Below are 27,125 nucleotides of genomic sequence, written 5' to 3'. Positions count from 1 at the left end.
TTGGGGGAAACTGGGAAAAGGGTACATAGATCTTTCTGTATATTTCCTACAACTGCTCGTGTATCTTCCACTATCTCAATATAAAATGCATAAATTTTCAAAAAGTATGAAACTATTGGGGTGCCTGGGTGGCTCAGTGGGTTAAGCCTCTGCCTTCAGCTCAGGTGATGGTCTCAGGGTCCTGGGATCGAACCCTGCATCGGGTTCTCTGCTCAGCAGGGAGCTTGCTTCCCACCCCCTGCCTGCCTCTCTGCCTACTTGTGATCTCTCTCTCTCTGTCAAATAAATAAATAAAATCTTTTAAAAAAGTATGAAACTATTACATGGAATTCAAATTTCCGTGTCCATGAATAAAGTTGTATGGGAAAATAGTCATGCTAATTTGTTTACATATTAACTATGGCTGTTTTCATGCTTCAATGACAGAGTCGAGTAGTCATGAGAGAGATCATATGGTCTGCAAAGCCAGTAATTTCTAATTTACTTTTAAATATGAGGAAGATCATTACATTATGATTCCATAAGTCATGGCTATCTGATAATTTACATTAATATTCCTTTTCATATGGAGCATTGATAAATTTATAAAAAAGATAGTGTGGGATCCTGGGGCAGATGTCTGAGACTAAACAAAAGAGAAAATAAATAGGTGTTCAATTTTCTACAAACACCAGATGCTGTAACCATTCTATAACTGGTAATACATTAGATTACTTCAACATGTCAAAAAAATGAATCATTGCACAGCCAGCTAATGTATCTCTTTAAACACATGTTTCATCCTCCTGAAGAAAAACTTTTCCCTTTATGAATGCAATTTCATAACCACAATAATAATATTTTTTGATGTTATACAAAATTTTTTTAAACAGCTGCCCTTCAAAATCGTGATTCGTACAATAAATAACCTCATCTGAACCAAACCAGAAATTGGTTAAACTTTTGTCTCCCAAATCTAATGAAGACATGTGAATTTCCTTACAGAATCATTGTTGCTAGAAAATGTTTTGACTGAAGATCATTTTGATGGCTAGAATTCAAAGTCCCACATAAACCTGAAAGTATTTTCAAGACTAAAATGGAGAAATTTGGCTAAACTTTCATATAAATTTGCCTTGGGTTAATGTGAACATAGAAACAAAATTAATAGAAAAGATAAATAGTGTTTGCAGTATTATTTGAAACAATGTAATTTTTTTCTTTTTAAAACAGATAAAATTCTTTGATACAACTATTTGTAATGCCAGTATTTTATGTCAACTAAAATAAACTGAATCCATTTGATACTATAATTTAATGTTTTTCTCATTTGGAAGGAAATATGCTAGGCCTTCTTTATACTTCCATTTATTTTATGGGATCTACAATTTCAATAAACAAAAAGTAATAATACAGATTGTTGTTCCTTTCTCTTCCCTTACTATAATAACTAGCTGTGGGAAATATTATACTTATTCATCAGAAAACAATCTGAATTTCTCTTACCTTCAGTGTAGCTGATGTTAAAATATTGTCTTATACACTAAAATGGAAAATAGTTAAGTATCAAGATAAGTAAATAGTAATTCCATTCCAGTGGACTTTCTCCATTTCCTCTGAGTTCCAGGCTGTTCTCTGCCCTTCCTCAAGGGGATTTGCTTTCATAATACACAGGAGGATCTTGACCCTGGAAAATGAATCTAAAGGTCTTTAGAGGATTTCCTGGCCGTTCCGTGCTCCACCTAATTACTAATTCATTCAGGACATCTACACTGAGCACTCACTACTAATTGAAGATTGAGGATATAAAGGGAGACTAGTAATAATCCCTGAGATTAAGGAGTTTATGGTGGTGGGGGGTAGGGTCAGGTGGGATAGTAGGTAGTTTTAAAATAAGGTGTTATAAGTCTAAATTCAGAGGTTGACGAGGTGCTATTGGAGCATATAGAGAGAACACCTAGCTCAGTCTTAAGGACATTTGATAAAGCTTCTTAGGGAGGAAGGTGATGGCTAGTTGAAATCAAAGGTCAGTGAGGATTTAGTTAGGGAAATCAGTTGGAGGAAAAGCATTATTAAAAAAAGCTATGTGCAAATGCTCAGAAAAAAAAAGAACATGCCAAATCTTGGATGCTGCCAGTATGGTTCAATATAGATAGAGCAGAGTGAGTGAGATCACGTGAAAATAAGCTACAGGAGTAAACAAGACTAGATTTCAGTGGGCTTAAAGTACTATTTCCTCTTTCTAGAAACGTATTGTTTGGTTGTCTAAGCTGGTAATAGGAATTAGAATCACTATTGAACTCCCTACTATTTACTTTATTAAAACACAGTAATTACTAGGATATCAGTAAATATCTGTAATTACATGGTAGGTTTTCCTATTTATATAGAATGTTTATTTCCAGAGTTTAAAGCATTAAGGGGGGGTCATAATTAGCAGTTTTAGAGTGAGCCATTTAGAGAAATTGTACCTTCTTAATATTATAGTAAAGCACTAAGGGAAAATATTATATGAGATAGTAAAGGTAATATAATTAGCAAAATAATGAAAATAGTGAACTGTAATGTGAATATAGTAAAAAAACTTTAAAAAATTTAGTCATTTCTCAAAATAAATGAAACGTATTAGCAGTAAAAATAAGATTGGGAGTATTTATATATTTACTTATTTTTAAATTATTTTTATTAATATATAATGTATTATTTGCCAAGATTGGGAATATTTAATTCCGCCTTCACACATACTATTTACTAGACACTTTGGAAGAATGTTCATTTATTTTGACAAAATGGCGAGCAATTCACTATAATACTGGAAATTTTCGCTGAGGTCAAAACTGTAAATGGAAATAACTTCTCAGAACAATTCAGTAGTATTGCTTTACTTTGCTTTAATATGCCATGACGAATGTGCTTCTAAAATATAAAATCTTGGATTGCAAGGCGAAAGGTAAGAAAGGATGATACTGCCTGTGACATAAGAGTTTAAAAGCTAAGTCTATGTCAAGTTTCTCCTAAGAATGAATAGTGAAAACCGGGGCGGTTCACTTATTCTGAGAATGCTCTGTCCTGTGAGAACTCTGGTCTGTGTTTAGAGAATTTGCTGAGCTTCTCTTGGCGACCCATCCTCTTTACTTTCTCTTCTTTTATTTTGTTCTGTGTCTTCTCCTTATCAAACTATGTGGAAAAACCACATCCAGGCGACTGGCAGTAAAAGAACTCTGGAATCAGAGAAACGTCTTTGGATTTGGGAATCGCAGTCCGAACCGCAAACTCAAGGACACTAAGTATGAGCTGCCGGGCACCCGTAGCTCAGTCTCAGGCTCGGCACCGGCACCGGAAGTGGAGGCCCAGTGTGACTTCCGCTCCCGGAGTACAAGGGCCCCGGGTCGCCCACTGGTTGTCGGTAAGGCAGTGAGAATCTGAGAGCATGGAGGCAGCCCGGCCTATCTCAACGGCCGGGAAGTTTGTGGTGGTCGGCGGTGGTATCGCGGGTGTCACCTGTGCTGAGCAGGTAGGCTGGCGCGCAGAGCCCCGCCACATTCCCGACCCCGGAGTCCTTCGTTGGCCGCTTCCCTCCCGCCGCACTCCTTCTTGCTGCAGGTGTTAGAGACTGCGTGGTGGTCCCTGGTCGAGGTTGTTAGAGCCTCTCAAGCTTCGCCCTGGGCTCAGGGAGGAGTGGGGAGCAAGGTTTTGGGAGGGGACCCCAAAGATGACTGAACCAGATTCTGGTCCTGGTTATGTCAGAGCTGCAAGAGGGCTTAAAATTAGTAAGTACTTGGTCAGAAAATTCAGCCCTTTTTCTTAATTAACTGATTGAATTCAGCTTTCAGGTAGATGCCAGATTCTTAGTACATCGTAAATAACTGATAAACTCTTAACGTTTTCTCTTATACTTTTTCAGACTATGCTTCTAGTCTCTACAAGATGGAAGAGATTTCATCTCCAGTTATGTTTTGTAAAACAACCAGCAATAGATTAAATGTAGCTAGGACTGCTTTTCTGATTTTAGTGAATAATCAGACAAAATGTATACCTGTGTACATTCCAAAAAGGACTGTTCCGTTGATATAAACTAAACATAAGCAATTACTGAAGTCACAGAAGTAGAGCAAGAAATTCAAGAGATTTTTGCAAACTTTTAATTCTTAGGGTTTTTTTAATTTTCCGTTTTTTTTTCACCAAGTAAACACCTATGATCCAGGCATTGTACTAAGGGCTGATTAGTTATATATAAACAAAGCATGCTACTTCCTTTTTTAGAACTCACAGTCTAGTGGAAGACATGTAAATAAATCGTTCCAATTTAGGGGTGCCTGTGGAGTTGGCAGGGTGTAAATCAGGGAGGGAGTGGCCTTTTGTCTTAGTATGGAAAATTGAGTAAAAGTTCACCAGATAGACAAGAAAAACCAGAGGGTCCAAAGGGAGGCAAGGATATAATCTCAGGTGGAAAAAGTATGGCATTACCTAAGAGCAGCAAAGCTTAAAGAACATGGTGTTTGGAGGAGGTGACCAGAGATGAAGGCAGGAAGATTGGCAGAGACCAGATCATAAAGGGGCATATAAGTCTTGCTAAGAATTTAGCAAGAAGTTGCAGGTAGTGAGATGATTTGGAACAGTGGCCTAATGTGGTCAAATGAAATATTGTGAGAGGTGGTTTGTTCCAATGCATTTGGGCCAGGGGCAGCTGGTTAAAATGTGACTGGAAGGCCAATTGAAAGGTGAATTTAGTAGTATAAAGAAATTTTGAGGGCCAGGTGTACCAGTGCAAACAAAGTGGGGAAATAAATTACAGAATATACAAAGAAAAGAAAGGTGGAGAGAGGGGTAATATTATCAAGTATTATAGAAAGTTCAAATGAGATGATACTGAAAAGAATCTGGTGAAGTTTAAGGATGTATAGGTGAATTGAAGATGTTCTTTTTTCCCCCTTATTGAATCATTGACATACAGTATTGTCTTAGGTATATGTCATAGTGATTGGATATTTTCATACATTATGAAATGATGACCTCAATAGGCATAGTTACCCTCTATCACTATACAAAGTTATCACAATATTATTGACTATATTCTTTATGGTATACATTACATCCCTCTGACTTACATATTTATAACTGGAAGTTTGTTCCTCTTAATTCCTCTAATCATTTTGCCCAACTCCCCTCCACCCCCAACCCCTTTCCACTCTGGCAGTCAGCAGTTTGTTTCCTGTATCTATGAGTTCTGTTTTGCTTTGTTTTATTCTTTTGTTTCCACAAATAAGTGAAATTATATTGTATTTTGTCTTTCTCTGACTTATTTCACTTAACATAATTACTCTGTGGGCCCATTGATGTTGTCACAAATGACAAGATTTATTTTATCTTATAGCTGAATAATATTTCATTGATATTTATACCACATCTTTATTTATTCATCTATCAGTGGGCAGTTAGGTTGCTTCCATATCTTGGCTATTGTAAATAATGCTGCAGTGAACATAGAAATGTATGTATCTCTTTAAACTGGTGTTTCAGTTTTCTTCTCCTAAATACCTAAAAGTGGAATTGCTGAATCATATGGTAGTTCTGTTTTTAATTTTTTGAGGAACTTCCATACTGTTTTCCATGGGAGATGCACCATTTTACATTCCAAACAACAGTGTACAATGGTTCCCTTTTCTCCACATCCTCACCAACACTTATTATTTCTTATCTTTTTGATAATAGCCAATTAGACAGTTCTGAGGTTTATCTCATTATGGTTTTGATTTGCATTTTCCTGGTGATTGGTGATGTTGAGCATGTTTTCATGTGTTTATTGGCCATCTGTAGGTCTTCTTTGGAAAAAATGTCTTTTCAAGTTTTGCCCGTTTTTAAATTTTTTTATATTAAGTTGTGTAATTTTTTATTATATTTTGGATATTAACCCCAGTTGGATATGACTAGCAAATATCATCTCCCATTCAGTAGGTTGTCTGTTTTGTTGATGGTTTCCTTTTTTCTGCAAAAGCTTTTTAGTTTGATTTAATTTCGTTTGTTTGTCTTAGCTTTTTAGCTTTTTGTTTTACCTTGCCTGAGGTGAATGGTTCAAAAAATATTCCTAAGCCTGGTGTCAAAGAGCTAATTGCTTATGTTTTCTTCTAGGAGTTTTGTGGTTTCGAGTCTTATATTCATGTCTTTAATCCATTTTGAGTTTATTTTTGTATACGGTATAAGATAGTGGTCCAGTTTCATTCTTTGGCATGTAAGCTGTTCAGTTTTCCCAACAGTGTTTATGAAGAGAATTTTTTTCCCCGTTACATGCCTCCTTTATCAGAGATTAATTGACCATCGTATATGTGGGCTTAGCTCTCTGTGCCATTCCACTGATCTGTGTGCCAGTGCCATACTATTTTGATCACTACAGCTTTGTAGTAGGGTTTGAAATCAGGTAGCATAATACCTCCAGCTTTGTTATTCTTTCTCAAGATTGCTTTGCTATTTGGGGTCTTCTGCAGTTCCATACAAATTTTAGAATTCTTTCTTCCAATCCTGTGAAAAATGCCACTGATATTTTGATGGGGATTGCATTGAATCTGTAGATTGCTTTGGGTTAGTGTGGACATTTTAACAATATTAAATCCATGAGCATGATAGATCTTTCCATTTATTTATGTCTTCCTAATTTTCTTCTGTCAGTGGCTTATGGTTTTCAGAATGTAGGTCTTTCACATCTTTGGTTAAATTTATTCCTAGGTATTCTATTCTTTTTTATTCAGTTGTAAATGGGATGGTTTTCTTAATTTCTCTTTCCAATAGCTCGTTATTAGCATATAGAAACGTGACCACTTTTTGTGTATCAGTTTTGTATTTTTTTACTGAAATTTTACTGAATTCATTTGTTCATTCTTATAGTTTTTTGGTTGAACATACTCAGTTTTTTTGTTTGTTTTTTTTTTAATTTTATTTTTTATAAACATATATTTTTATCCCCGGGGTACAGGTCTGTGAATCGCCAGGTTTACACACTTCACAGCACTCACCATAGCACATACCCTCCCCAATATCCATAACCCCATCCCCCCTCTCCCAACCCCCCTCCCCCCATCAACCCTCAGTTTGTTTTGTGAGATTAAGAGTCACTTATGGTTTGTCTCCCTCCCAATCCCATCTTGTTACATTTATTCTTCTCCTACCCCCTTAACCCCCCGAACATACTCAGTTTTAATGGTATAGTAGGGAAAGAACTAGAAATTGGTAGAGTTTAGGAACCAGAGTGTGATTTAAGAAAAGTCTTTCAAGTTTAGAGAGAGTGAGGTTGTAACCAGAGGAAAATGATGAAACAATTAGCAAGTTAAACCTCTAAATTCTGTTGAAGCTAATACTAAAATGGTTTTGTTTTCCCAGAGTGTATACTGGTTGGGCATTTGGAAGAGGCAGAATAGCAATGCCAAAGCACTTGGGAAAAGTCAGGCTAAGATTCTATGAGTGTTTATTAGTAGGATTTGCTGTAATATTATCCTACTGTGGGGAAATGAAAATATTATTTTAAAATAAATAGAAGTTGAGTAAAATGTGTAAGCCTGACAATTCACAGACCTGTACCCTGGGGCAAATAATACATTATATGTTAATAAAAATAATTAATAAAAAAATAAAATTAAATAGAAGTTGGTTTAACTGTTATTTAGGAAAATATTTTCTTCTCATTCTCTGCATGACAACTTTGAATTGGTATTAAGATAGTTTAAGTAAATAAGGAATACATCTTTGTATCATTTTTCTTGTTCAGGAGGCTTTGTTAGTGTTTAGTATAAATGTATTATTTGTTTTATCAGTATCAGTGTTGAACATTACTCACCACTGCCCCATAAATAAGAATAATGGAGACCTTTAGGTGTGGAAAAATGAGTTTATAGTTTCCTAGATTAATAACATTGTTAAAATTGCATTATCCCTGTCTCACCCTCCATGGTATATATAATAATACCTAAAGTTATTTATCATGTATTTTCTCCCAACTTTTTTTTTTTTTTTAATAAGTTGGCTATTCAGTTTCCATCAGAAGATATTCTCCTGGTAACAGCTTCTCCTGTTATTAAAGCAGTTACAAATTTCAAGCAGGTAAGAACCTTTGTATAACTTTCTTAGTATTAGTGTTTTTAAATTTCAGTATCTTGCGTAGTAGTTAGTGTAATTATAGTTTTTAAATGTTTAAAATGACAAATATTCTTTTGATAGTCATTTTATTTTTTTTATTTTTTTTTTGTTTTTTTTATTTATTTTTTTAAAAAACATTTTATTTATTTATTTGACAGAGAGAGATCACAAGTAAGCAGAACAGCAGGCAGAGAGAGAGAGAGGAAAGCAGGCTCCCTGTTGAGCAGAGAGCCCGATGTGGGGCTCGATCCCAGGACCCTGAGATCATGACCCGAGCCGAAGGCAGAGGTTTAACCCACTGAGCCACCCAGGCGCCCCTTGATAGTCATTTTAAAATTAAAGCTCAAAGTTTAGAATTATATATTGAATATCGAGAGCACCCAAATGATGTTGAATTTCTGGTCCTTTATTTTCTTCCCATCTTTTCCTCCCACTCAGAATTACTTTTGAGAAAATTTTAAATAAAGTGTTTTTGAGGAAAAATGTTATACAAATGTGATTACAAATGTATTTGGATATCATTTTATATATATATATACACACACACACGCAGTTGTATATATACATACATATACAGTGTACGTGTTTACAAATCAGAAAAGTGCTTCTCAGCCAAGTTTACATGTGCAGATGTTTCAGATGTGTAATAAGCATCTCAGAACACTTTGTAGTTCCATGAATTTACATTACACACATCATAACATTACATTGAGAGTCTGAGATCATTTGGTTAATAGTATCATAGAAGAGTTAGCTCTAAACATTTTTGATGTGGTACCTCACATCAAAAAAAGTTTTGATGTATGTCCTAATATACGTATATTTACATATTTATAAATTATGCATATATTGTGCTATAATTATGTTATAATGCCTATGCAAAAAATTAAGTAAGTCTTTTGTTTCCATACCTCAGAGAAGAATACTACCATAGTCTTTAATACAAATTTTCCCTTACATCCTGATAATAAAATAAAACTTTCTCATGTTGTAAACCGTTAAGACCAGGGGTAATTAAGCACAATATATTGTTTGTTTACAATCTGCTTAGAGATACTTAAGGTATCTTACTACCTAGGTATAGCCAAAGGACTTATGGACTTGGGAGAACTAGAGAATAAATTATGGCTATTAATCTCTTAAAAGAAAAAAAATGTGCATTCAATTATAGGCTTAGAGCACGTACATAAGAGAAAGATATATAGCTGGGTCTTATAAGTGTTTTTCCAGAAGACTGAATTTGGGGTAACTATTCCACAGTTGTAAGACTTGAGTTCAATTTTTGCTTATTTTGTAAATTTTGTACACTAGAAGGAAAACGATCTTGGGTTCTAGACCTAATTTATTTACTGGCTATGTAGCCTTGGCAAATCTGTATCTCAGTTGCTTCACTTGTAATAGTAAGGTAATAATATCTTCCTTGCTTAAGAAGTATTAAAGTTGTATAGGTTGGGAGTTTAAGATATACTAATATATGTGAAAGCGTATTAGAATAACAAATATTATGCAAGTGTTAGTTATTTGTAATATTAAGAAGTAGGAACTTGCATCCTTTTTATCATTTATCAAACACTTATATATCAACCAGTGTGCTAGGTACCCAGAATACAGAGATTGAAAGAGCTTATACCGAAAAGTCACTAATGGTTATCTCTGGAGTCAGGGGATAGCAGTAGTGGTGGGATAGTGTGAGATTCAGAGAACAGTAAGGAGGCACATTTTGTTTTATCAGGAATTATTTGTTTAATGTTAAAGAACATGTTTTTGTGGCTTGTGTAATTTCTAAAGGAGAAAACACTAATTTTTACTAATAATAACTCACATTACTTATGGAGTATTTACTGTGTACCAGACACTCATCTAAATGTTTTAAATGTATTAATTTAATCCTTAAGTAACTCTGTGAAGTAGGTTCGTATATTATCCCCACTTACAGATGAGGTATATGAGTCACAGTGAAGTTGGGTAAGTTTCTGAGATATGTATAGATAGGTTTTGAATACAGGCCCTTTGGCTCCATAGTCCTCATGGTTAATGAGTAGCACTTTCTCGGAATAATTCCTCTCTATTGGGGTAACAAATCTGTAAGACATAGTTATCATACAGTATGGTAATTATACTGATAGTGGCAAAAAAAAAAAAAAACTGAGGTCATACTACAATATATGCATAATTATTTTTATAAATATATTATGAATGAGTGCCAAAGCCTGGCTTTAAGAATCCAGAAAGTCTTTACATAGAAGAGTGCATTGAAACTGAGACTGTAAGAATAGTAGCTTTTCCTATGTTTGTAAGAGGTTGAATGGAGGCAGGCATTTGCCAAGGTGCATAAAGTATATTGCTATGTAATACACTCTAACAGGTACCAATTCAGTGCTGCTGGAGTGTGAAGTGTGAGGTCGAACCAGTAGCCAGGGGCCAGACCATGATGGGGTTGTATGCTATGGTACGGAATTGTATTTTATCAAAATTTAGATGTTGCCAAACTTTTGGAGCATCTTCAGCAGGCGAGAATGCTGAATTGGAGATAGAAATTTAGTATTCATCATAGTCTCGGTGTCAGCTAAGCCATAGGCATGGGGAGCAATCTCCCAGGAAGAATACATACAGTGAGAGAACCCAGCAGCAGTGCCCTGTGGAACACTGACATTTAAAGAAGATCAGAGAGAAAGGAAGACCTGAAAATGGCCACCCTTATTAGTCTAGACTGAAGAGGAGAACTATGAAAGAGGGGTATCCCTTGAATCCACAGAAAACAAAAGTTTAAGAGGAGTGGTCACAAGACAACCTGGGTGGCTCAGTCAGTTAAGCATCTACCTTTGGCTCAGGTCATGATCCCGGGATTATGGGATCAAGTCCGGCATCAGGCTCCTTGCTCAGTGGGGAGCCTGTTTCTCCCCCTGCTTGTGCTTGCTTGCTCTCATTCTCTTTCTGGCAAATAAATAAAATCTTTGTTAAAAAAAAGCAGTCAAAGTTGTCAGATCCAGGGGAATAGTCAGGAAAGACAAGGACTCAGAAGTGCCCCTTTCTAGTAAATCATTGGTGACTTTGAGACAGTTTACACTATCTTCAGAAGTTAATAGGGGGTTAACACTAAAATGACAGTAAACATAAACTTTTCTCTTTTGACATTTAGCTGCGAAGAAAGAAAAGATAGAGTGGCAGCAAATCGAGGACATGAGAACTAGCATTACGTTGAGTTTTAATCTTTAAAGGTGGAAAACATTTTAGCATGTTTACCTGTTGAGATTAAGAAGCCAGTAGGGAAGAGGGCACCTGGGTGGCTCAGTTGGTTAGGCCACTGCCTTCAGCTCAGGTCATGATCCTGGAGTCCCAGGATCAGGTCCGCATCAGGCTCCCTGCTCAGCAGGGAGTCTGCTTCTCCCTCTATCCTTCTACCCTCTTATGCTTTCTCACTCAATCTCTCTCAAATAAATAAATAAAACCTTAAAAAAAAATAAATAAACAAACAAAAAAAGCCTGTAGGGAAGAGGGAAGGCTGAAGATGAAGGAAAACAAGGAATACATAATAAAAGTCCTGAGGAGGTAAGTCACGATGGCATATAGAGCACAGATTACTGGATTCAATTAAAACGGTAGAAATGGGTCAAGGAAGGCAGACTATAGCCAAGAATTATATGGATGGTGGGAAAGAAGTAGTAAGAGTTCTTAGTAGTCCCTTTAAGCCTAGAGGTAAGGTGATTTGCTGGGAATGCAGAGAATGTAATGTGTTTGGGAAACATTAGAATAATGAACTTTCGGAAAATTACTTAGGGATGGAAGATGTTACTTAGATGTTACTCTTCTCACTATGTTGATGCTTAAACACCAACAGTATAAGAGTAACAGTGGCTAAACTGGATTAGAGGTCATTATATTCTTCACTGCCACACACCCAGTTAAATAAATTAGAGCCAGTAAAAAATGTTAGTTTTATTAAATCCTGGCTTTAAGTGTACATCTTTTTCATACTCTGTATGATGAAATGGGCTGCATGCGTAAAGCACTTGTTCTATGCAAGGAGTAGTATTGTCTCAAGGAAAAGCAGATGTGCAGTTGCTGAGTTGTGAGAGGAACTAATTTCTCTTTCATGGACACCAGCTTTACTTGAAAGAACAACCGACACACTATAGTAATTCATATTTGGAAAATGAATGAAGTGAGTCTGTCACTTCAAGGAAAACAAGCGACAGTATTTGTTGCCAATAGGACAAAATTAGAGCTTTCCAGCCAGAATTAGAATTTTGGAAAACTCATTTCCTAACTGTGAGTCTCATGGTACTTAAAGCCTTTCCTAATGAGATTGTTGGTGATAGTAATGTGATCTTTTGATACTGTAGTGATATAAAATATGTTAACATTGGGAAGATCTCCATAACTTAGGGAACCACTATTGTCCACATGACGAATGTGATGTTACGAGATCCATTCCAAGTGCAGGATAGACCAGCGGATTTCACAGTTAGAGAGGATGAAAAATTCTTTGATATGGTACAAATTCTACATTGCAACTAATCTTTAAGAAAATGTGCTTATTGAGTTTTAGTGTAACATCAAAGAAGAATATACAGTTCTGAAAAGGCTGCGTATACTTCAACCAAATTAATATATTGTAATAATTTAAATGGAAAAGCAGATCTTCTGTTAAGACCAGACATTAAAGATATTTGCAAAAATGTGAAAAATGCCATTCTTCTTAATTTCTTTTGGAAAAATTGTTATTTTTTTATTGAAATGATATTCTCTTTAACATGTATTGGTTATGCTTCTAATTGAATTGAATATTTTACATTTTTCTCATTTTTCATATCTAAGGTAACAGATATCACTGAGCTTAACTCACATGGACAAAAGTTCTTTGGGGTCCTCAGTTATCTGTAAGTGTGTAAAGGGGTCTTGAGACTAAATGGTTTGAGAACTGCTAGGGCCATGTTATAGGATTTCCCAGTAGTATTTAGGGAGCAGCTGAGGTCAAATGCCGGTCTGCAAGGCCAGGTCCTTCCACAGCAGACCAGGTATATAGGACTGGAAAAAGCAGCAGTAGTTCAGTCTTTGTTGGGGGTTTTCAGGGTAATTAATGGTTAAAGATTAGAAAGCAAGGAAGTAAAATTTTGGGCAAAACATGAAATTATCTACAACAGAGTTATGGCTGCACAGGAAGAGAAGGGAGTCCAAGAGGATGCTAATGGGTTTGGACAGCAGGAAAGAGTCTAAAGGCTAAATCACCATAAAGTTAGCTAGTTAATGGACAGAGAAAACAGTAAGGATAAGGAGGTCAATAAGCTGTGTGGTCAAAGTATGCAGAAGTGACTGGAGTCAGCCCTCATTTTCCAGGCTAGGAGACTAAGGCGCAGTGACCTGGCTGACTTGTCCGAGTGGTAGGACCAATATTTGAGTTCAAGTCTTAAAATGTGGAGTTAGTCCTCTTTACACTGTTTATAGTACAACTGGCCAACTTCATTTTATGAATATGAAGTAACTAGTATATAAACACAAATGCAAAGGTTTATTATTTAAAATTCTTGAAATATGGGGCGCCTGGGTGGCTCAGTGGGTTAAAGCCTCTGCCTTCAGCTCAGGTCATGATCCCAGGGTCCTGGGATCGAGCCCCACATCGGGCTCTCTGCTCAGCAGGGAGCCTGCTTCCCCATCTCTCTCTGCCTGCCTCTCTGCCTACTTGTGATCTCTGTCAAATAAATAAGTAAAAATCTTTAAAAATAAATAAATTCTTGAAATATTTCTTAAACATACATTTTTTTACCTTTATGATCTATTACAGGTTTCTAAAGTATTGGAGGAGTTTGACGTTGAAGAGCAACCAAAAACCATGTTAGAAAATCGCTTTCCCAACATTAAGATTATAGAATCTGGAGTAAAGGAACTGAAGAGTAAAGAACATGTAAGAGGATTTCTTTCCTTTTCTTTCTTTCTTTCTCTCTCTCTTTTTTTTTTAAGATTTTATTTATTTGAGAGAGAGCATGAGAGAGGAGAAGCAGACTCCCCGTGGAGCTGGGAGCCCAGTGCAGGACTCGATCCTGGTACTCTAGGATCATGACCTGAGCGGAAGGCAGTTGCTTAACCAGCTGAGCCACCCAGGCGCCCAAGAGGATTTATTTCTTAATGACACCCCCTGTTCAATCTTGACAGGCTTTTGCCTGCTTTCTTTTGACCCCGACTCTACCACCACCACCACCACTAAGGTCCCTAGTTTAGTGATACTGGTTTATATTATTACTGGGAAAATTTATACTTGTTGTGGGTTATTGGGATTATATGATTAGTTTGATTTAGCATTTTAGGTTTTACATTTTACGTGAGCATTAACATTTATACAGTGTCTGCTGTGTTCTGGGCATCCCGTTAAGTGCTGGGAGACAACAGGAATATTGTAGGACACCTGCCCAGGGAGTGTTCAGTGTCATAGTGAATATACACATGCGCACCTGTAACTATAGGAACGTGAAAAGCACAGTCACTGAAATCTTACCAAAGCTCTGATATTAGGGATTTGGGAGTACTTCACAGAGGGAGTAATATTTGAACAGGGTTTAAAAGGTGGGTAAATTAAGAGTTCTTAATTAGGGGCACTGTAGGAAAAGGAGGTGGCTTATTCAAAGGCCCAAAGAAAAGGAAGGGGGCACGTGGGAGAGTGACGCTGTCAGAGAGACTGTGGTGGGGACAAGGAAAGAAGATTGGCAGATGAGGCCAAAGAAATAAGACTGTGAAGAGCTGTTTACATCACGCCAAGAAATTTATTTGATAATCAAAGGAGAAATGAAGAGATTTTAGGTTGAGGCAGGGTGATACTGTATAGGATACTCTTTTAGCAAGGTAGATCTGACAGCAGTGTTGAGGAGGAAGTGGGGCGGAGTGGCTGTTGGCCAGCCGCCAAATCGGAAGGTGGTTGCAGTCCAAAATGGTAGAAGGCCTGAACCAAGACAGGATAGTGTAAGTTGGGAAGAATGGCCCAGATATGAATGAGATTTCTACTATAAAGTCAGCAGGACCCAGTAACCCATTGGACATGGGACTTACTAAGGTGGGCTCAGGAAGGGGTATTGTCGGATGATCAGCAGTATCCTCAGATGAGCTTCAGGCAAGATGGGAAGTAGAGTTTGCAGTTGTTTCTCTAGAGTAGCTCTCCCTTAAGGAGAAAAAACACTTATAATACATTCAAAACACAAATAATTTGATAGGAAAAAAAAAATAAGTACTGAATTCTATGAGGAAAAAAATTAAAAATCTGAATCCCAAAACCAGAATAAATTTCTAATATTTACATAGTACCTATTATATATAACATCCATGTCAATTAATTTGCAAATAGAAGCGTGCTCAGATGTGTAAATAAATTGAGGTAATTTATATTTGGGCATTTGAGTAAATCTAAGTGCCTCCCATTACCATTTGAAGTGTCCTAAATGAGATCATGTCTGTATTAATCTGTCCTTTATATTCTTTAATGAATTAGAGATTATGTGTCTTATCTGCTTCCAAAAATTTAACAGTAAACAATGAAAAGAGTTCTTGTGTGTGTTTTTTTAGTAGCTAAGTCCAAATTATTTTTTAAATTTGGTCAGAGTCTATAACTAATGTTCGCTAGATAAAATTCTAACCATATTATCTGCAGAAAGATTTTATAGAATTATGTGTGTTATACTGTGTGGAATTATTGGCTTTGTTTTTGTTAAGCAGCTGAAGAGTTACAACAGGTAACAAATGTCTCCTTGAGTATCAAGTGCTACAGTTAGGAGTTGCCATGTTTTATAAATCAAACACATGGCACAGTGTTAACCTCTAAACCACTCTGACAAAGTCTGGCATCTCTCATAGTCATATGTACTTACAGATATATGCTTTCTAAAGGCTACTATTTAGATGTAGGTTTTCATTCAATACTAAGGAACAAAAACAGTGGATCTCAAATATGTATTTTTATTTATTTATTTTTTAAAATTTCTTTTCAGTGTACCAGAATTGTTTATGTACCACACCCAGTGTTCCATGCAATATGTGCCCTCCATAATACCCACCACTGGGCTCACCCAACCTCCCACCCCCCTGCCCCTTCAAAACCCTCAGATTGTTTTTCAGAGTCCATAGTCTCTCATGTATTTTTAGACTCAATGATGTCATTAAAAATTAATACAAATAACTTTAAAGCCAGTACATGCTAGGAATTAAGGTTAACGTATTTTTTACTTATATGAAAATATCCCCAAAGAGCATGTTTGCTGGTAAAGTGATTGTTATTTGTACTTAAGAATATATATAAATACTATTTTTTAGCATTTCTAATGTTTTTAGATAATGTACCCTTTTCTACCACACTGTGCCCACCCTGTACCCATACCAGGTATTAAGGTATGATATCATTAGAATTACTACATCTTTCTTAGAGTAATTTCCACTGAGATTGGAAATATTCATTAAGGCCTACCCCAGGCATAATATCAGAATGCTCATTTTTAAAATTTCTGAATGTTTAATTTTTAATCTGAGGTCAACAGTACCCCACTGAATATCATGACTTTTATGTAAAATCTGGTGTGAGTATACCTTTTTTCCTAGGGGAGAAAGACTAGTTTTCACCAGATTCCCAGAATGGCTCATGTCCCTACAATGATGGTGACTGACGATGGGAGAATGCATTCTCACATTTACTTTGATTTGTTTACTTTGATTTGCTGTAACAAAACAGTGCCACCAAGAATCAGCCTTAATGTATTTTTTGCTTTCCTCATATTGAATTTTTGATTTAAAGTGAAGTTGTATCCATGGATGAACATGTTCCTTCTCTCTCCTTCTTTGCTCTATGTTCTTACAGTGCATTGTAACAGGAGATGGCAGTCAGCATGTGTATAAGAAACTCTGTCTGTGCGCTGGAGCTAAGCCAAAGTTGATATGTGAAGGAAATCCTTATGTATTAGGAATCCGTGATACAGACAGTGCTCAGGTAACATTCTTAGGTTGGGTCATAGGAAAGGAACGTGAATATTTCTTAGGCTTTTCTATATTTGAATCAAAGTATTCTCCTTAAAGTGTTAATTCTTAAATTATAGAAGAGGTTTGTTTTAGGATCCATAAACCAGAAAATAGTTATGTTATTGCCAGTTTCAGTTTAGCTTTGGTTGATAATTTTTGTTTTTTTAGTTCATGCTGATGTTCTGTGTTCTTTCCATTGTGCATTGTATCCCAGGTATAACAACTAAGCTGAAGGTTATAACTTATACACACATACATTACTGTAGTTTGGGAATATGTGATTTGTAATCTAAATAATGTAATGATCTTCTTCCAAAAAGGTAAACCATTTCCTAAACTTACTGAACTTACCCCTTAGCAAAGAAATTAATATTGAGAAGATCTTTATGGTACAGAATCATGACAGAATCCCTGAACTGAAAAAATCATTTGGTTTGTTGTACTCAGGAACCATAGTAAACTATCCCAATAATGTGAAACTCTGTGGAACCTTATACAACTTTTTCTGGTAGTGGATTTAAGGGCTTCCAGAGTTCACTGACCCTTTTGCCAAGAAGCTCTTCCTGGTTTCCAATAATAATACTGTCTTACCTCAAGCTTGTTTTACTTCTGTCCCATAGGGTGATAAATTTTACATTTTTTGATAACATTTTATATTCTTAAAAATTGATTTTTTTCAGCCTGTTCTTAATTAAATAGGAATTTAGAGAAAACTAGAAAAACTTAATTATAATTTAATTATAAACATTTCAGGTTCCCATTATCAAAGATTGAGTGCATAACTATGTTCCAGCGAGGCCCTCTGCAGACATGAACTGCTTATAATAATCCTGTGTAACAGTATTACTCCCATTTTACAAATACGAAACTCTGGTGGAGAAATTAAGTTTTTATCTGTGCTAAAGCAGTTATTAAGTCTATCAGAAGTACAATTTAAACTCATACCATTTATCTCCATGTCCATTGTTTTTAACAGATTTTTCTTAAATTACTTATTGCCCTCAGTGAAGGACAAACTAAAATTAACTCTTTTTTTTTTCTTGTAGCATTTTAAACAAGTCAGCTTCAGTAGTTTTTTATTGATTATTACAATAAAGTTTTGGATGAATTTAATAGAAATAGGATTTAGTAGAACTTGACATAGTAGGAAGAGGAATTTGGTTATTCAGATGTCACTGTGAAGCAGTGGGACTATTCTACTTTTGAAAGTGCCATAAAAATGACCATGGCGTCCTTATGGTCATTGTGATCCTTTTTAGGGGACAGAGGAGGAAGGTGGTAGAGGCATCAATTAGTTGTCTCATAATAATAAGAGCAAAAATTTTTTTCTGATAAATGTTAGACATTATTGTGCCTACCCCTAACAGCATTATTTATATTATCTTAATGCTTGCAGAGGCCAAATGAGATAGAGTCACTTCTTGTTTCCCTTTGTAGTTGAAGAACCAGAGGGGCAGAGGGGTTAAGCAACTTGTCTAAGTTACTAATTGCGGGCAGTTACTAACTCCTAGAGCCAGAGACTCTTAACCACCAAACTGTTGCACTGCTTATTCATGCAAGTTTTGAGTGTTGACTGACTCCAGGGAAAGCGTCAGCTGAAGGACTAGGTGAAAAGGAATAACCCTATATGTAAGATATAGATCAGTTCTTGTTAGTAAACTGATTTGATCAAGGAGTCAGGAATGTGATGATAAACTATAGGTTGTACTGCTTTGCTGGAATTCTGAACTATGTAATGACTGTAATGTAATGTAATGACTTGAAATGTAATGACTTGAAAGGCAAGGGAAATCAGCAGAGGCACTGCTTTGAAGACAGCCTGGATGAAACAAAATATTTGTAATATTACAAAGTATTGTAATATTGCGTCCCGGCAGAGTGGGCAAGTGATATTTATTTTGTTCCTGTGTAAATCAGATAAAATTCCTATATTTTCAGAATATTATCAGTGAAGCCTCTTGCTTCAAGTTTTGCCCACTACTTACAGAACACTGTGTACTTTTCAATACAGGAATTTCAGAAACAGCTTACTAAAGCTAAAAGAATAATGATCATAGGGAATGGCGGCATTGCACTTGAACTGGTGTAAGTATGTATTTTTAAATACTTTTTTTTTTAAGGTTTTTTTTATTTGTTTATTTGACAGAGATCTCAAGTAGGGAGAGAGGAAGGGAAGCAGGCTCCCTGCTGAGCAGAGAGCCCGATGCAGGGCTCGATCCCAAGACCCTGGGATCATGACCTGAGCCGAAGGCAGAGGCTTTAACCCACTGAGCCACCCAGGTCCCCTAAATACTATTTAAACACTGCTCTGTGATTCGTGTGATTATTGGCAGACTAGAAACATCTTGGTATTCTGAAACTCAAAGATAAATGTAATTGTTTTTCATATATTTTCAAGGAAAATATCCACTTTGTATTTTTAGCTTTCATGGAGTTCATAGTTGCAGTGATATCATTGCACAACATGAGTTTAGGGAATGTTTTCTGTCTCAAGGGGTGACACACAGGTGACTGGAGAAATGTGGCCCATAGGTATTTTTGGTAAGCATGTACTGTCTTGAACAACAATTTGAATGTGCACACTTTTAGAGATTTCTAATAACAGTCCCCACCACTTAACTATTTATACCCATTTTGCTTCACTCATTTATATGGTTACCTGAGTGGCCCATGACTCACTAGTTCAAGATATATGGTACTCCCAGCTCTTGGTTTTTTGGAAGTCGGAAAACATTGAACACATAAATTAAAATACTATTTTAAGATGATATTTCAGGTTCAGAAAACATTGAGGAATCGATATCCTGCTATGGTCTACAGAACATTGATTTTCTTTGTAATTTTATCTTCCAATGGATGGCTGACATGGAATTGTCTGGACATTTTCAGCCAGAAAGTGGAGTCCAACTACAAACAGGACAAATTTGTATCAAAATGAGGAATTTGCCAAAGCCCTATCCATTCTAACTGTTGGACTAGGTTTTTGCTCCTTATTCTGACAGGGTGGTGAATCCCAGTGGAAGCTTTTAAGAGTTCCTCAATTGCCTGAGTACTAAGAGTGGCAGTTATTATTGAAATGATGAAGTTTGTGGCACTAATGAGAACTGCAGAGAAAAACAAACAGAAAAACTAGAGAGTCAAAACCAAACAGGACGAAGAGGAGGGAGGAGGCACCTGACAAATTTTCTCCACTAACGATTACTGAAAGTATAGCTTAATATTATTATTCTTTACATTGGAAAATTTTCCTGTATTCAGAAATGTTTGTAGTCTTACAACATTTAATCCTGTTCCTCATTTTCTTTAGGTTGGAGATAGACTATGTAATTTGATAAAACTCCTAAGGAAAGGCCACATATAATGCTGTTATCTCAGCTTAGGTCCTCTGATGATCAGGTGTTCATCATGTCATGATGAGAAATCATGCACACAAACCCTTTCTGCTCTTCAGTAGCCCTCATGATCCCCCAAGGCAAATGCTCATTTTCTTCAGTGTACTTTTCTTCTTTACTAGTATAGGTTAATCCTTTGCTTTTCAAAACCTTTTTTTTTTTTAATACTTTCACAAAACCATACTTCACTGTTTTTTTTAAGGGTGGTCTTAAAAATGAAAGTATTTCTGCTATTGTGTGAGGATACCTCTGTGGTGATGTATCTTGCTGAGGGTATAGCTCATAGGCTAAGGGGAATACAGGGTGTCCTATCAGGTGGGGCACATACAGGAGTTCTCATGGTTACTTATTACTCTGGCTTACTAGTCAAGCATCAGTATTTTAAGCTATACTGATATGCATTGTACTATTATATTACTTTAAAGTTTTTACAAAATGGTAGAGGAATTTCTAATTTGTGAAAGCTAAAGAATTTCATAGTAACTATGTGCCTATATGTATATTGATATAAAATTTATTACTGAATGTTTGTATATTCTTCTTTCTGCTTATCAGCAATCCTGTATGACCTGAGCAGCATATAGAATATTCTCCAAAGAATGTGAAATTTAGTAACTGTAAATGTTTTTTTCTGCCATACGAAGCAGGAATTTATGAACACATAATAAAGGCTCATTAGATGGTGCAGGAGGATCTTTTACCATATTGTCAGAAAGCATGAACATCAGATGACGTGAAGTGAGATGTATTAAACCTTATTTTTTGTATCATCTCTTTACTGATTAGCTTGAAAAGTCCATGTGTTATGTTATAGCGACTGTGACATAAAGATGGTGATACTTTGACCATAAGTCAGCATTAATAGTTCTTAACACATGATACTCTTAGTACCACTACCGGTTCAAATAAAATCCTAGTACAGTTAGGATGACCATATATCCTGTTTGTCTAGGATTGTCCCAGTTTATCAGTTATACCAAAACAAGTATTAACAGAAGAAAAACCTAATGGACTTCAGGGACTTGGTGAGATGAATACTAAGCAAACCACATTCTGGGTGACCAGACCTAGAGATAAAACAGCAATGTGCAGGAGCCCTGGCCATCTCATGAATGGTGATGGCCCATGTACACCACGGCTGTTCCTTTCTTCCTTGATTTTCTGTGAGCCGATCTTTCTTTGGCTGGATGGCTTGGAAGTTTCTGAGACAAAGGGAGAAGACTAGAGAGTAGTGGTTTCTTTACAACAGAGTTAAAATTTTAGTTGATAACTCTAATGCTCTCCTTTTCCTATCTCCTTCCATAATGTTGCACTTTGAGTACACAAATTACTTGTTACCAAAGAAGTGAGGTATTCTCAGTATTTTAACTGTATACCATCCATCTATCTATCCATCATTGGTTATACTATAACCACGTCAAAAAATCACTGTTCATTCATGGAACCCTGGAGAACATTCATACAATAACTGTGTTGGGGAAATTGACCACTTAGAATGATGTTCACTGTAATGAAATTTCACCTGATACTCAGTTACATATGTTTGTTAGTTTTTATGTTCTTTCAGTAAACTGGTTAAATTTCTTTTATTACTTGTTCTACTTCAACTCTTTTTATCCTGAAAGAGTATTCCATTCATCCTTATAATCATTCTTGCTCAGTTAAAGTACTTTCTTTACTTTTGCCTTCAGAGATAATTATTTGCAAATGAGATTTCTACTCAGACTTTCAGAATTGCTCTGAGTAACTTTAATATTCCTTTTAGGTATGAAATTGAAGGGTGTGAAGTCATTTGGGCCATTAAAGATAAAGCTATTGGGAATACTTTCTTCGATGCAGGAGCAGCTGAATTCTTGACTTCAAAGCTCACTGCTGAAAAAGCAGAGGGCAGAATTGCACATAAAAGGACCAGATATACAACTGAAGGTAAATACAGCATCTTGTTCATTAATTCACAGATGAAACTGTTTTTAGCTTTTTAGCCATATAGGAAAAGTCTACAAGAAATATAGATAGTATCATTTCTGTATCTTACATGACTTAGATTTTCCAGGATTTTTTAAATGACAAATATGTATAATTAAAACTAGAAATTTAAGGTGAAGTAAATGAACCAGCCTATCTGCATCTTTGCAAACAGATGGTACAACTGGACATGACCTAAGGTAATTTTACCAAAACATGCAGTGAATTAAAAAAGAAATATAGGGATGCCTAGGTGGCTCAGTTGGTTAAACGCCTGCCTTCAGCTCAGGTCATGATCTCAGGGTCCTGGGGTGGAGCCTTGCGTGGGGCTCCCTGCTCAGTGGGGAGTCTGCTTCTCCCTCTCCCTCTCCCCTTTCCCCTTCCCCCCAGCTTGTGTTTATGCTTGCATGCTTGCTCTTGCACGTGCACGTGCATGTAAATAAATCTTTAGGAAAAAAACAAAAAAAAATACAAACCTAGTTTTTTTTTCTTAAAGATTTTATTTATTTATTTATTTATTTGACAGACATAGATCGCAACAAGTAGGCAGAGAGACAGGCAGAGAGAGAGGAGGAAGCAGGCTCCCTGCTGAGCAGAGAACCCAATGCGGGCCTTGATCCCAGGACGTTGGGATCATGACCCGAGCCGAAAGCAAAGGCTTAACCCACTGAGCCACCCAGGTGCCCCGTGATTCAGTATTTTTATACATTATGACATGTCACGTCAGTAGGTTTAGTTACTCTTGTCACTATACAAACTTACTACAGTACCACTGACTGTATTTCCTGTGCTGTACTTTATTGCCCTGTGACTTATTTGTAACTGGAAGTTCATACTACTTACTACTGTTCACCTGTTTTGCCTGTGTTACCAGTGTCTCCCTGTGGCACTATATCTGAGCCTATTGCTTTATTTATTTTGTTGTTTTAAAATACTTTCCCTAGTTTAACTTGCATGTGTTTATTTTAAAACAATTTTACTGAAGTATAGTGTTACTGAAATAACTGAGTATATAGTTATTTATATATAGTGTTACTGAAATACTGAATATAGTGTCATATTAGTTTCAGGTGTACAATAAAATGATTCAACAGTTTTGTATATTACTCCGCGCTCCTCATGATAGGTGTACTTTTAAGGTGTACTTTTAATCCCCTTTATTTCACCCATACCTCCATCCTCTGGCAAACACAAGTTCTCTGTATGTAAGAGTCTGATTTTTGTCTCATTTGTTTTTTAAATTCCACATATGAATGAAATCATATGGCATCTGTCTTTGACTTATTTCACTTAGCATTATATCCTCTAGGTCCATCCATGTTGTTGCACATGGCAAGATCTCATACTTTTTAATGGCTGAGTAATATTCCATTGCATACATACCCCCACATCTTTATCCATTCATCAGCCGATGGACACAGGATTGCTTCCATATCTTGTTTGTTGTAACTAATGCTGTAGTTAACATAGGGCTTGATACATCTTTTTGAATTAGTGTTTTTCTTTTCCTGGGGTAAATAGCCAGTAGTGGAATTATTGGATCATACAGTAATTTGGGGGGTTTTTGGGTAATTCTATTTTTAATTTTTTGAGGGAACTCCATACTGTTTTTATACAGTGGCTGTAGCAATTTGCATTCCCACCACCACTGCATGAGGGATCTTGTTTCTCCTTATCTTTGCCAAGACTTGTTATTTCTTCTTTTTTTGATTCTAGCCATTCTATAACTGTAAGGTGATACCTCATTGTGATTTTGATTTGTACTTCTCTGATTAATGATACTGAGCATCTTGTCACGTCCCCGTTAGCCAGCTGTCTTTGGAAACATGTCTTTTCGGGTCCTCTGCCCATTTTTTATTTTGATTGTATTTTTGTTACCAAGTTGTAGGAGTTCTTTATATATTTTAGATATCAACCTTTTATCAGATCTCTTACCCTTCACTTTAACATACATTTGGGGATGTATATATAACATCCCCAAAACACATTGTGTTTAAACTCAACACTTGATCAAAAGATTATCCGTTTTATAGCTCTATATCACAAAATATTAAGATAATCCATACATCATAAAATATTAAGATAATAAAATAATCCATACAGATATCTTAGTTTAGTCATGCTGTATATATGTACATATGAAAATTATAACATTTCCTAAAAGCTTGAGAATACAAAGCATACTTCTCTGCCTGGCAGTTTTTAGATCATTTGAATTTTGAGTTGAGTTTATCTCTTCAGGAAGGAAAAAGGAAACACAAACCACAGCTGGTGCTGGCAATATGGGCAGTGCTTTGGGACCTGATTGGCATGAAGGCTTGAATCTTAAAGGTACAAAAGAGGTAGGTGTTCATATACGAATTAAACCTAAGATACAATTTTAAGTTTTAAACTATTCGTTAAAAACTGGTCACAAATACGTCAAACAACTGCTGGGTCACTTTACTTAAAATCCAAAGTGCTAGGACAGACAGGACCAATGGCAATTGGTCCAATTCCTTACCAAAGACAAGTATTTCATTCATCTAAAACTGATTCGTGCCCTTCTTTTTAGTTCCCCAGGCAGACAGATTTCCAGACCCAGACAACAGTGACTATAACTGTCCTATTTTTAAATTAATCTTTTCTCAAGTCACTTCACATGCATTATAGTATCTTAAAGATTATTTGATGAATTCTAAATAAAATACATATTTAACATCCTAATTGGATAAGCAGATGACTTGTTTTTATTCATTTTATTTATTAGATATTTGTTTTTAAATAGTTTAAAAAGGCTGTGATATTTAAATACTGTAAGAAGTATCTGTGGAGTCCTCATCACTGTGTATGATTTCTTTACAGCCTTGGGTAGTTTGGAGGGGAGCTGGCTTCATAGCTTATCTAATTTTTGTGATAGAAATTATATAAAATCATTTCTTCCTGCATCTTCAGATCCAAAGATTAATAGTATTTTTAACCTGAGAACTTCAGCAGTTTGGTTCAGTAAACATTATCTCCTTTATACTTGGCACTTTACTAACGTTCTGGATGTTACAGTAAGTTGGCAGGGACCTGCCCTCAAGAGGCTTTTATAGTCTCTAGCAGTTGTAATTTTTAAACACTATATTTGTAATTATCATTTATACTTAAACGCATCCCCTGCCAGTGCAACTAGTTGTTCTCTTAAGTTCTGAATGGATTTCTGCTCACTCCCTTCATGCATAGAAATTGAGAGGCTTTTTAATTTGGGGCATCCAGTGTGTTTTCCTTTATACTGTAAGATTAATTATTTTTTCTATATGTTTCTGCAAGTATATTGTAATTTTTTAAAATTACGAATAACCTAAGTCATTTTTTTGGAATTTGTTATTTTAGTTTTCTCATAAGATTCACATTGAAACTATGTGTGAAGTAAAGAAAATCTTCCTTCAGGAGGAATTTAGAATTTCTAAGAAAAAGTCCTTGCCTTTTCCTAGAGACCATTCTAATCAGTCAATCACAACCGATAATGGTAAGTAATAAAATAAGAAAAAATACCAGTAATTTAAAAGGATGAAACCTTACTTAATCTTACTATATTAAAAACTTCAATTTCTATATGAAATTTAAATATAAAAAGTAAAAATGAAACCATTAATTAATAATGTAAGTCATTTTATTTTCATTACTTAAGTCTTCAAGCTTCCTAATAATTTTACATGGGGTTCATGATGCTATAGCCACAACTCTTTGAGTCAATTACAGATCAAAACAAATATAAACTAACAAAGGCTTTATGCTCTCAGAGGTGAAATGACTTCCCCCAAATCAAACAGATTGAAAAATCTATAAATTTGGGATTAAGAAACAGATCTAATCCCTATTCCACACTTCCTGTGAGAACTACCACCATTTGAAGAAATAAACTCAGCTAGACTGGCATATGAAATATTCCAGTTTTTGAATTCTTTGTATATTTCCATGGGAAAAGGTAGTGTTAGAGTTTGAATATGAGTAATAAGGGAAAACGTTGCAAAGTGAGAATTTGGACTAAACTCTTAGTGGAGTATAATAGCTTAATAGTTTTAAAGAATTTAGAAAATGGTTATTGGCTTAGAATCATTTTGTTGGAAGTAGTCTAAATTTGAAGGAAAGATGTTTAGAATGCCATAATTTTGTAAATATACTCAAAACAAGAAGACAGTGCTGACTGCATTATAATTGTTTAAGCAAATATGCCTTATAAAGTTATTAAGGGGTATGTTTTAAAGTCCTCTCCTGCCTTTTTCTTTCACTCTTTATTCTAGGCATTACATATTCACATGCTAATGACAGCTGGTGGTGATAACATTTGAGAATGAAGGTGGTTTTTTTCTGTTTGTTTTAAAGAGGTATGGCCTGTATATGTGGAATTGACTAATGAAAAGATATACGGCTGTGATTTCATTGTCAGTGCTACAGGAGTTACACCAAATACAGAACCCTTCCTCTGTGGCAACAATGTAAGGTGAAATTTTTTGTCCTGCTATGAGTATTTTTAAAGTAGTATGAGATTTCTAATTCTCATTTTCTATTTCTCAATTTCTATTTCTATTCTCATTTCTGTTTCTAATTCTCATTTTCTATTTCTCAATTTCTATTCAAGTATAAATCAGTGTTCATTGTTTTAGTGTAAAACTGTAACTTAAGGAAGCTAAGTTTAGTGTACAGTCATGT

At 35.7% G+C, this 27,125-nt stretch overlaps 1 protein-coding gene across 4 annotated transcripts in view; it reads left to right on the top strand.

The window, feature by feature from the left end:
• Window positions 1-3,340: 3,340 nt before the first annotated feature.
• LOC125107043 (pyridine nucleotide-disulfide oxidoreductase domain-containing protein 1) overlaps window positions 3,341-27,125 on the top strand; it is a 37,241-nt gene continuing 13,456 nt past the window's right edge. For 2 of the 4 annotated variants that reach the window (XM_047741647.1, XM_047741646.1), the window contains exons 1-9: window positions 3,341-3,493; window positions 7,987-8,067; window positions 13,886-14,005; window positions 16,934-17,062; window positions 19,103-19,176; window positions 22,249-22,409; window positions 24,690-24,790; window positions 25,806-25,941; window positions 26,799-26,911. In XM_047741647.1, the coding sequence (XP_047597603.1) occupies window positions 3,410-3,493; window positions 7,987-8,067; window positions 13,886-14,005; window positions 16,934-17,062; window positions 19,103-19,176; window positions 22,249-22,409; window positions 24,690-24,790; window positions 25,806-25,941; window positions 26,799-26,911 (999 nt within the window). In that variant the 5' untranslated portion in view covers window positions 3,341-3,409. Of the gene's footprint in view, window positions 3,494-3,595; window positions 3,616-7,986; window positions 8,068-13,885; window positions 14,006-16,933; window positions 17,063-19,102; window positions 19,177-22,248; window positions 22,410-24,689; window positions 24,791-25,805; window positions 25,942-26,798; window positions 26,912-27,125 lie in introns of those variants that run through there. The other 2 variants (XM_047741649.1, XM_047741648.1) reach the window with 2 other exon arrangements.

This window comes from Lutra lutra, chromosome 8 (genome assembly GCF_902655055.1).
Source record: "Lutra lutra chromosome 8, mLutLut1.2, whole genome shotgun sequence".
NCBI lineage: Eukaryota > Metazoa > Chordata > Mammalia > Carnivora > Mustelidae > Lutra > Lutra lutra.
Note: the sequence above shows the minus strand (reverse complement) of the source record. Positions and strands in the feature narration are given on the sequence as shown.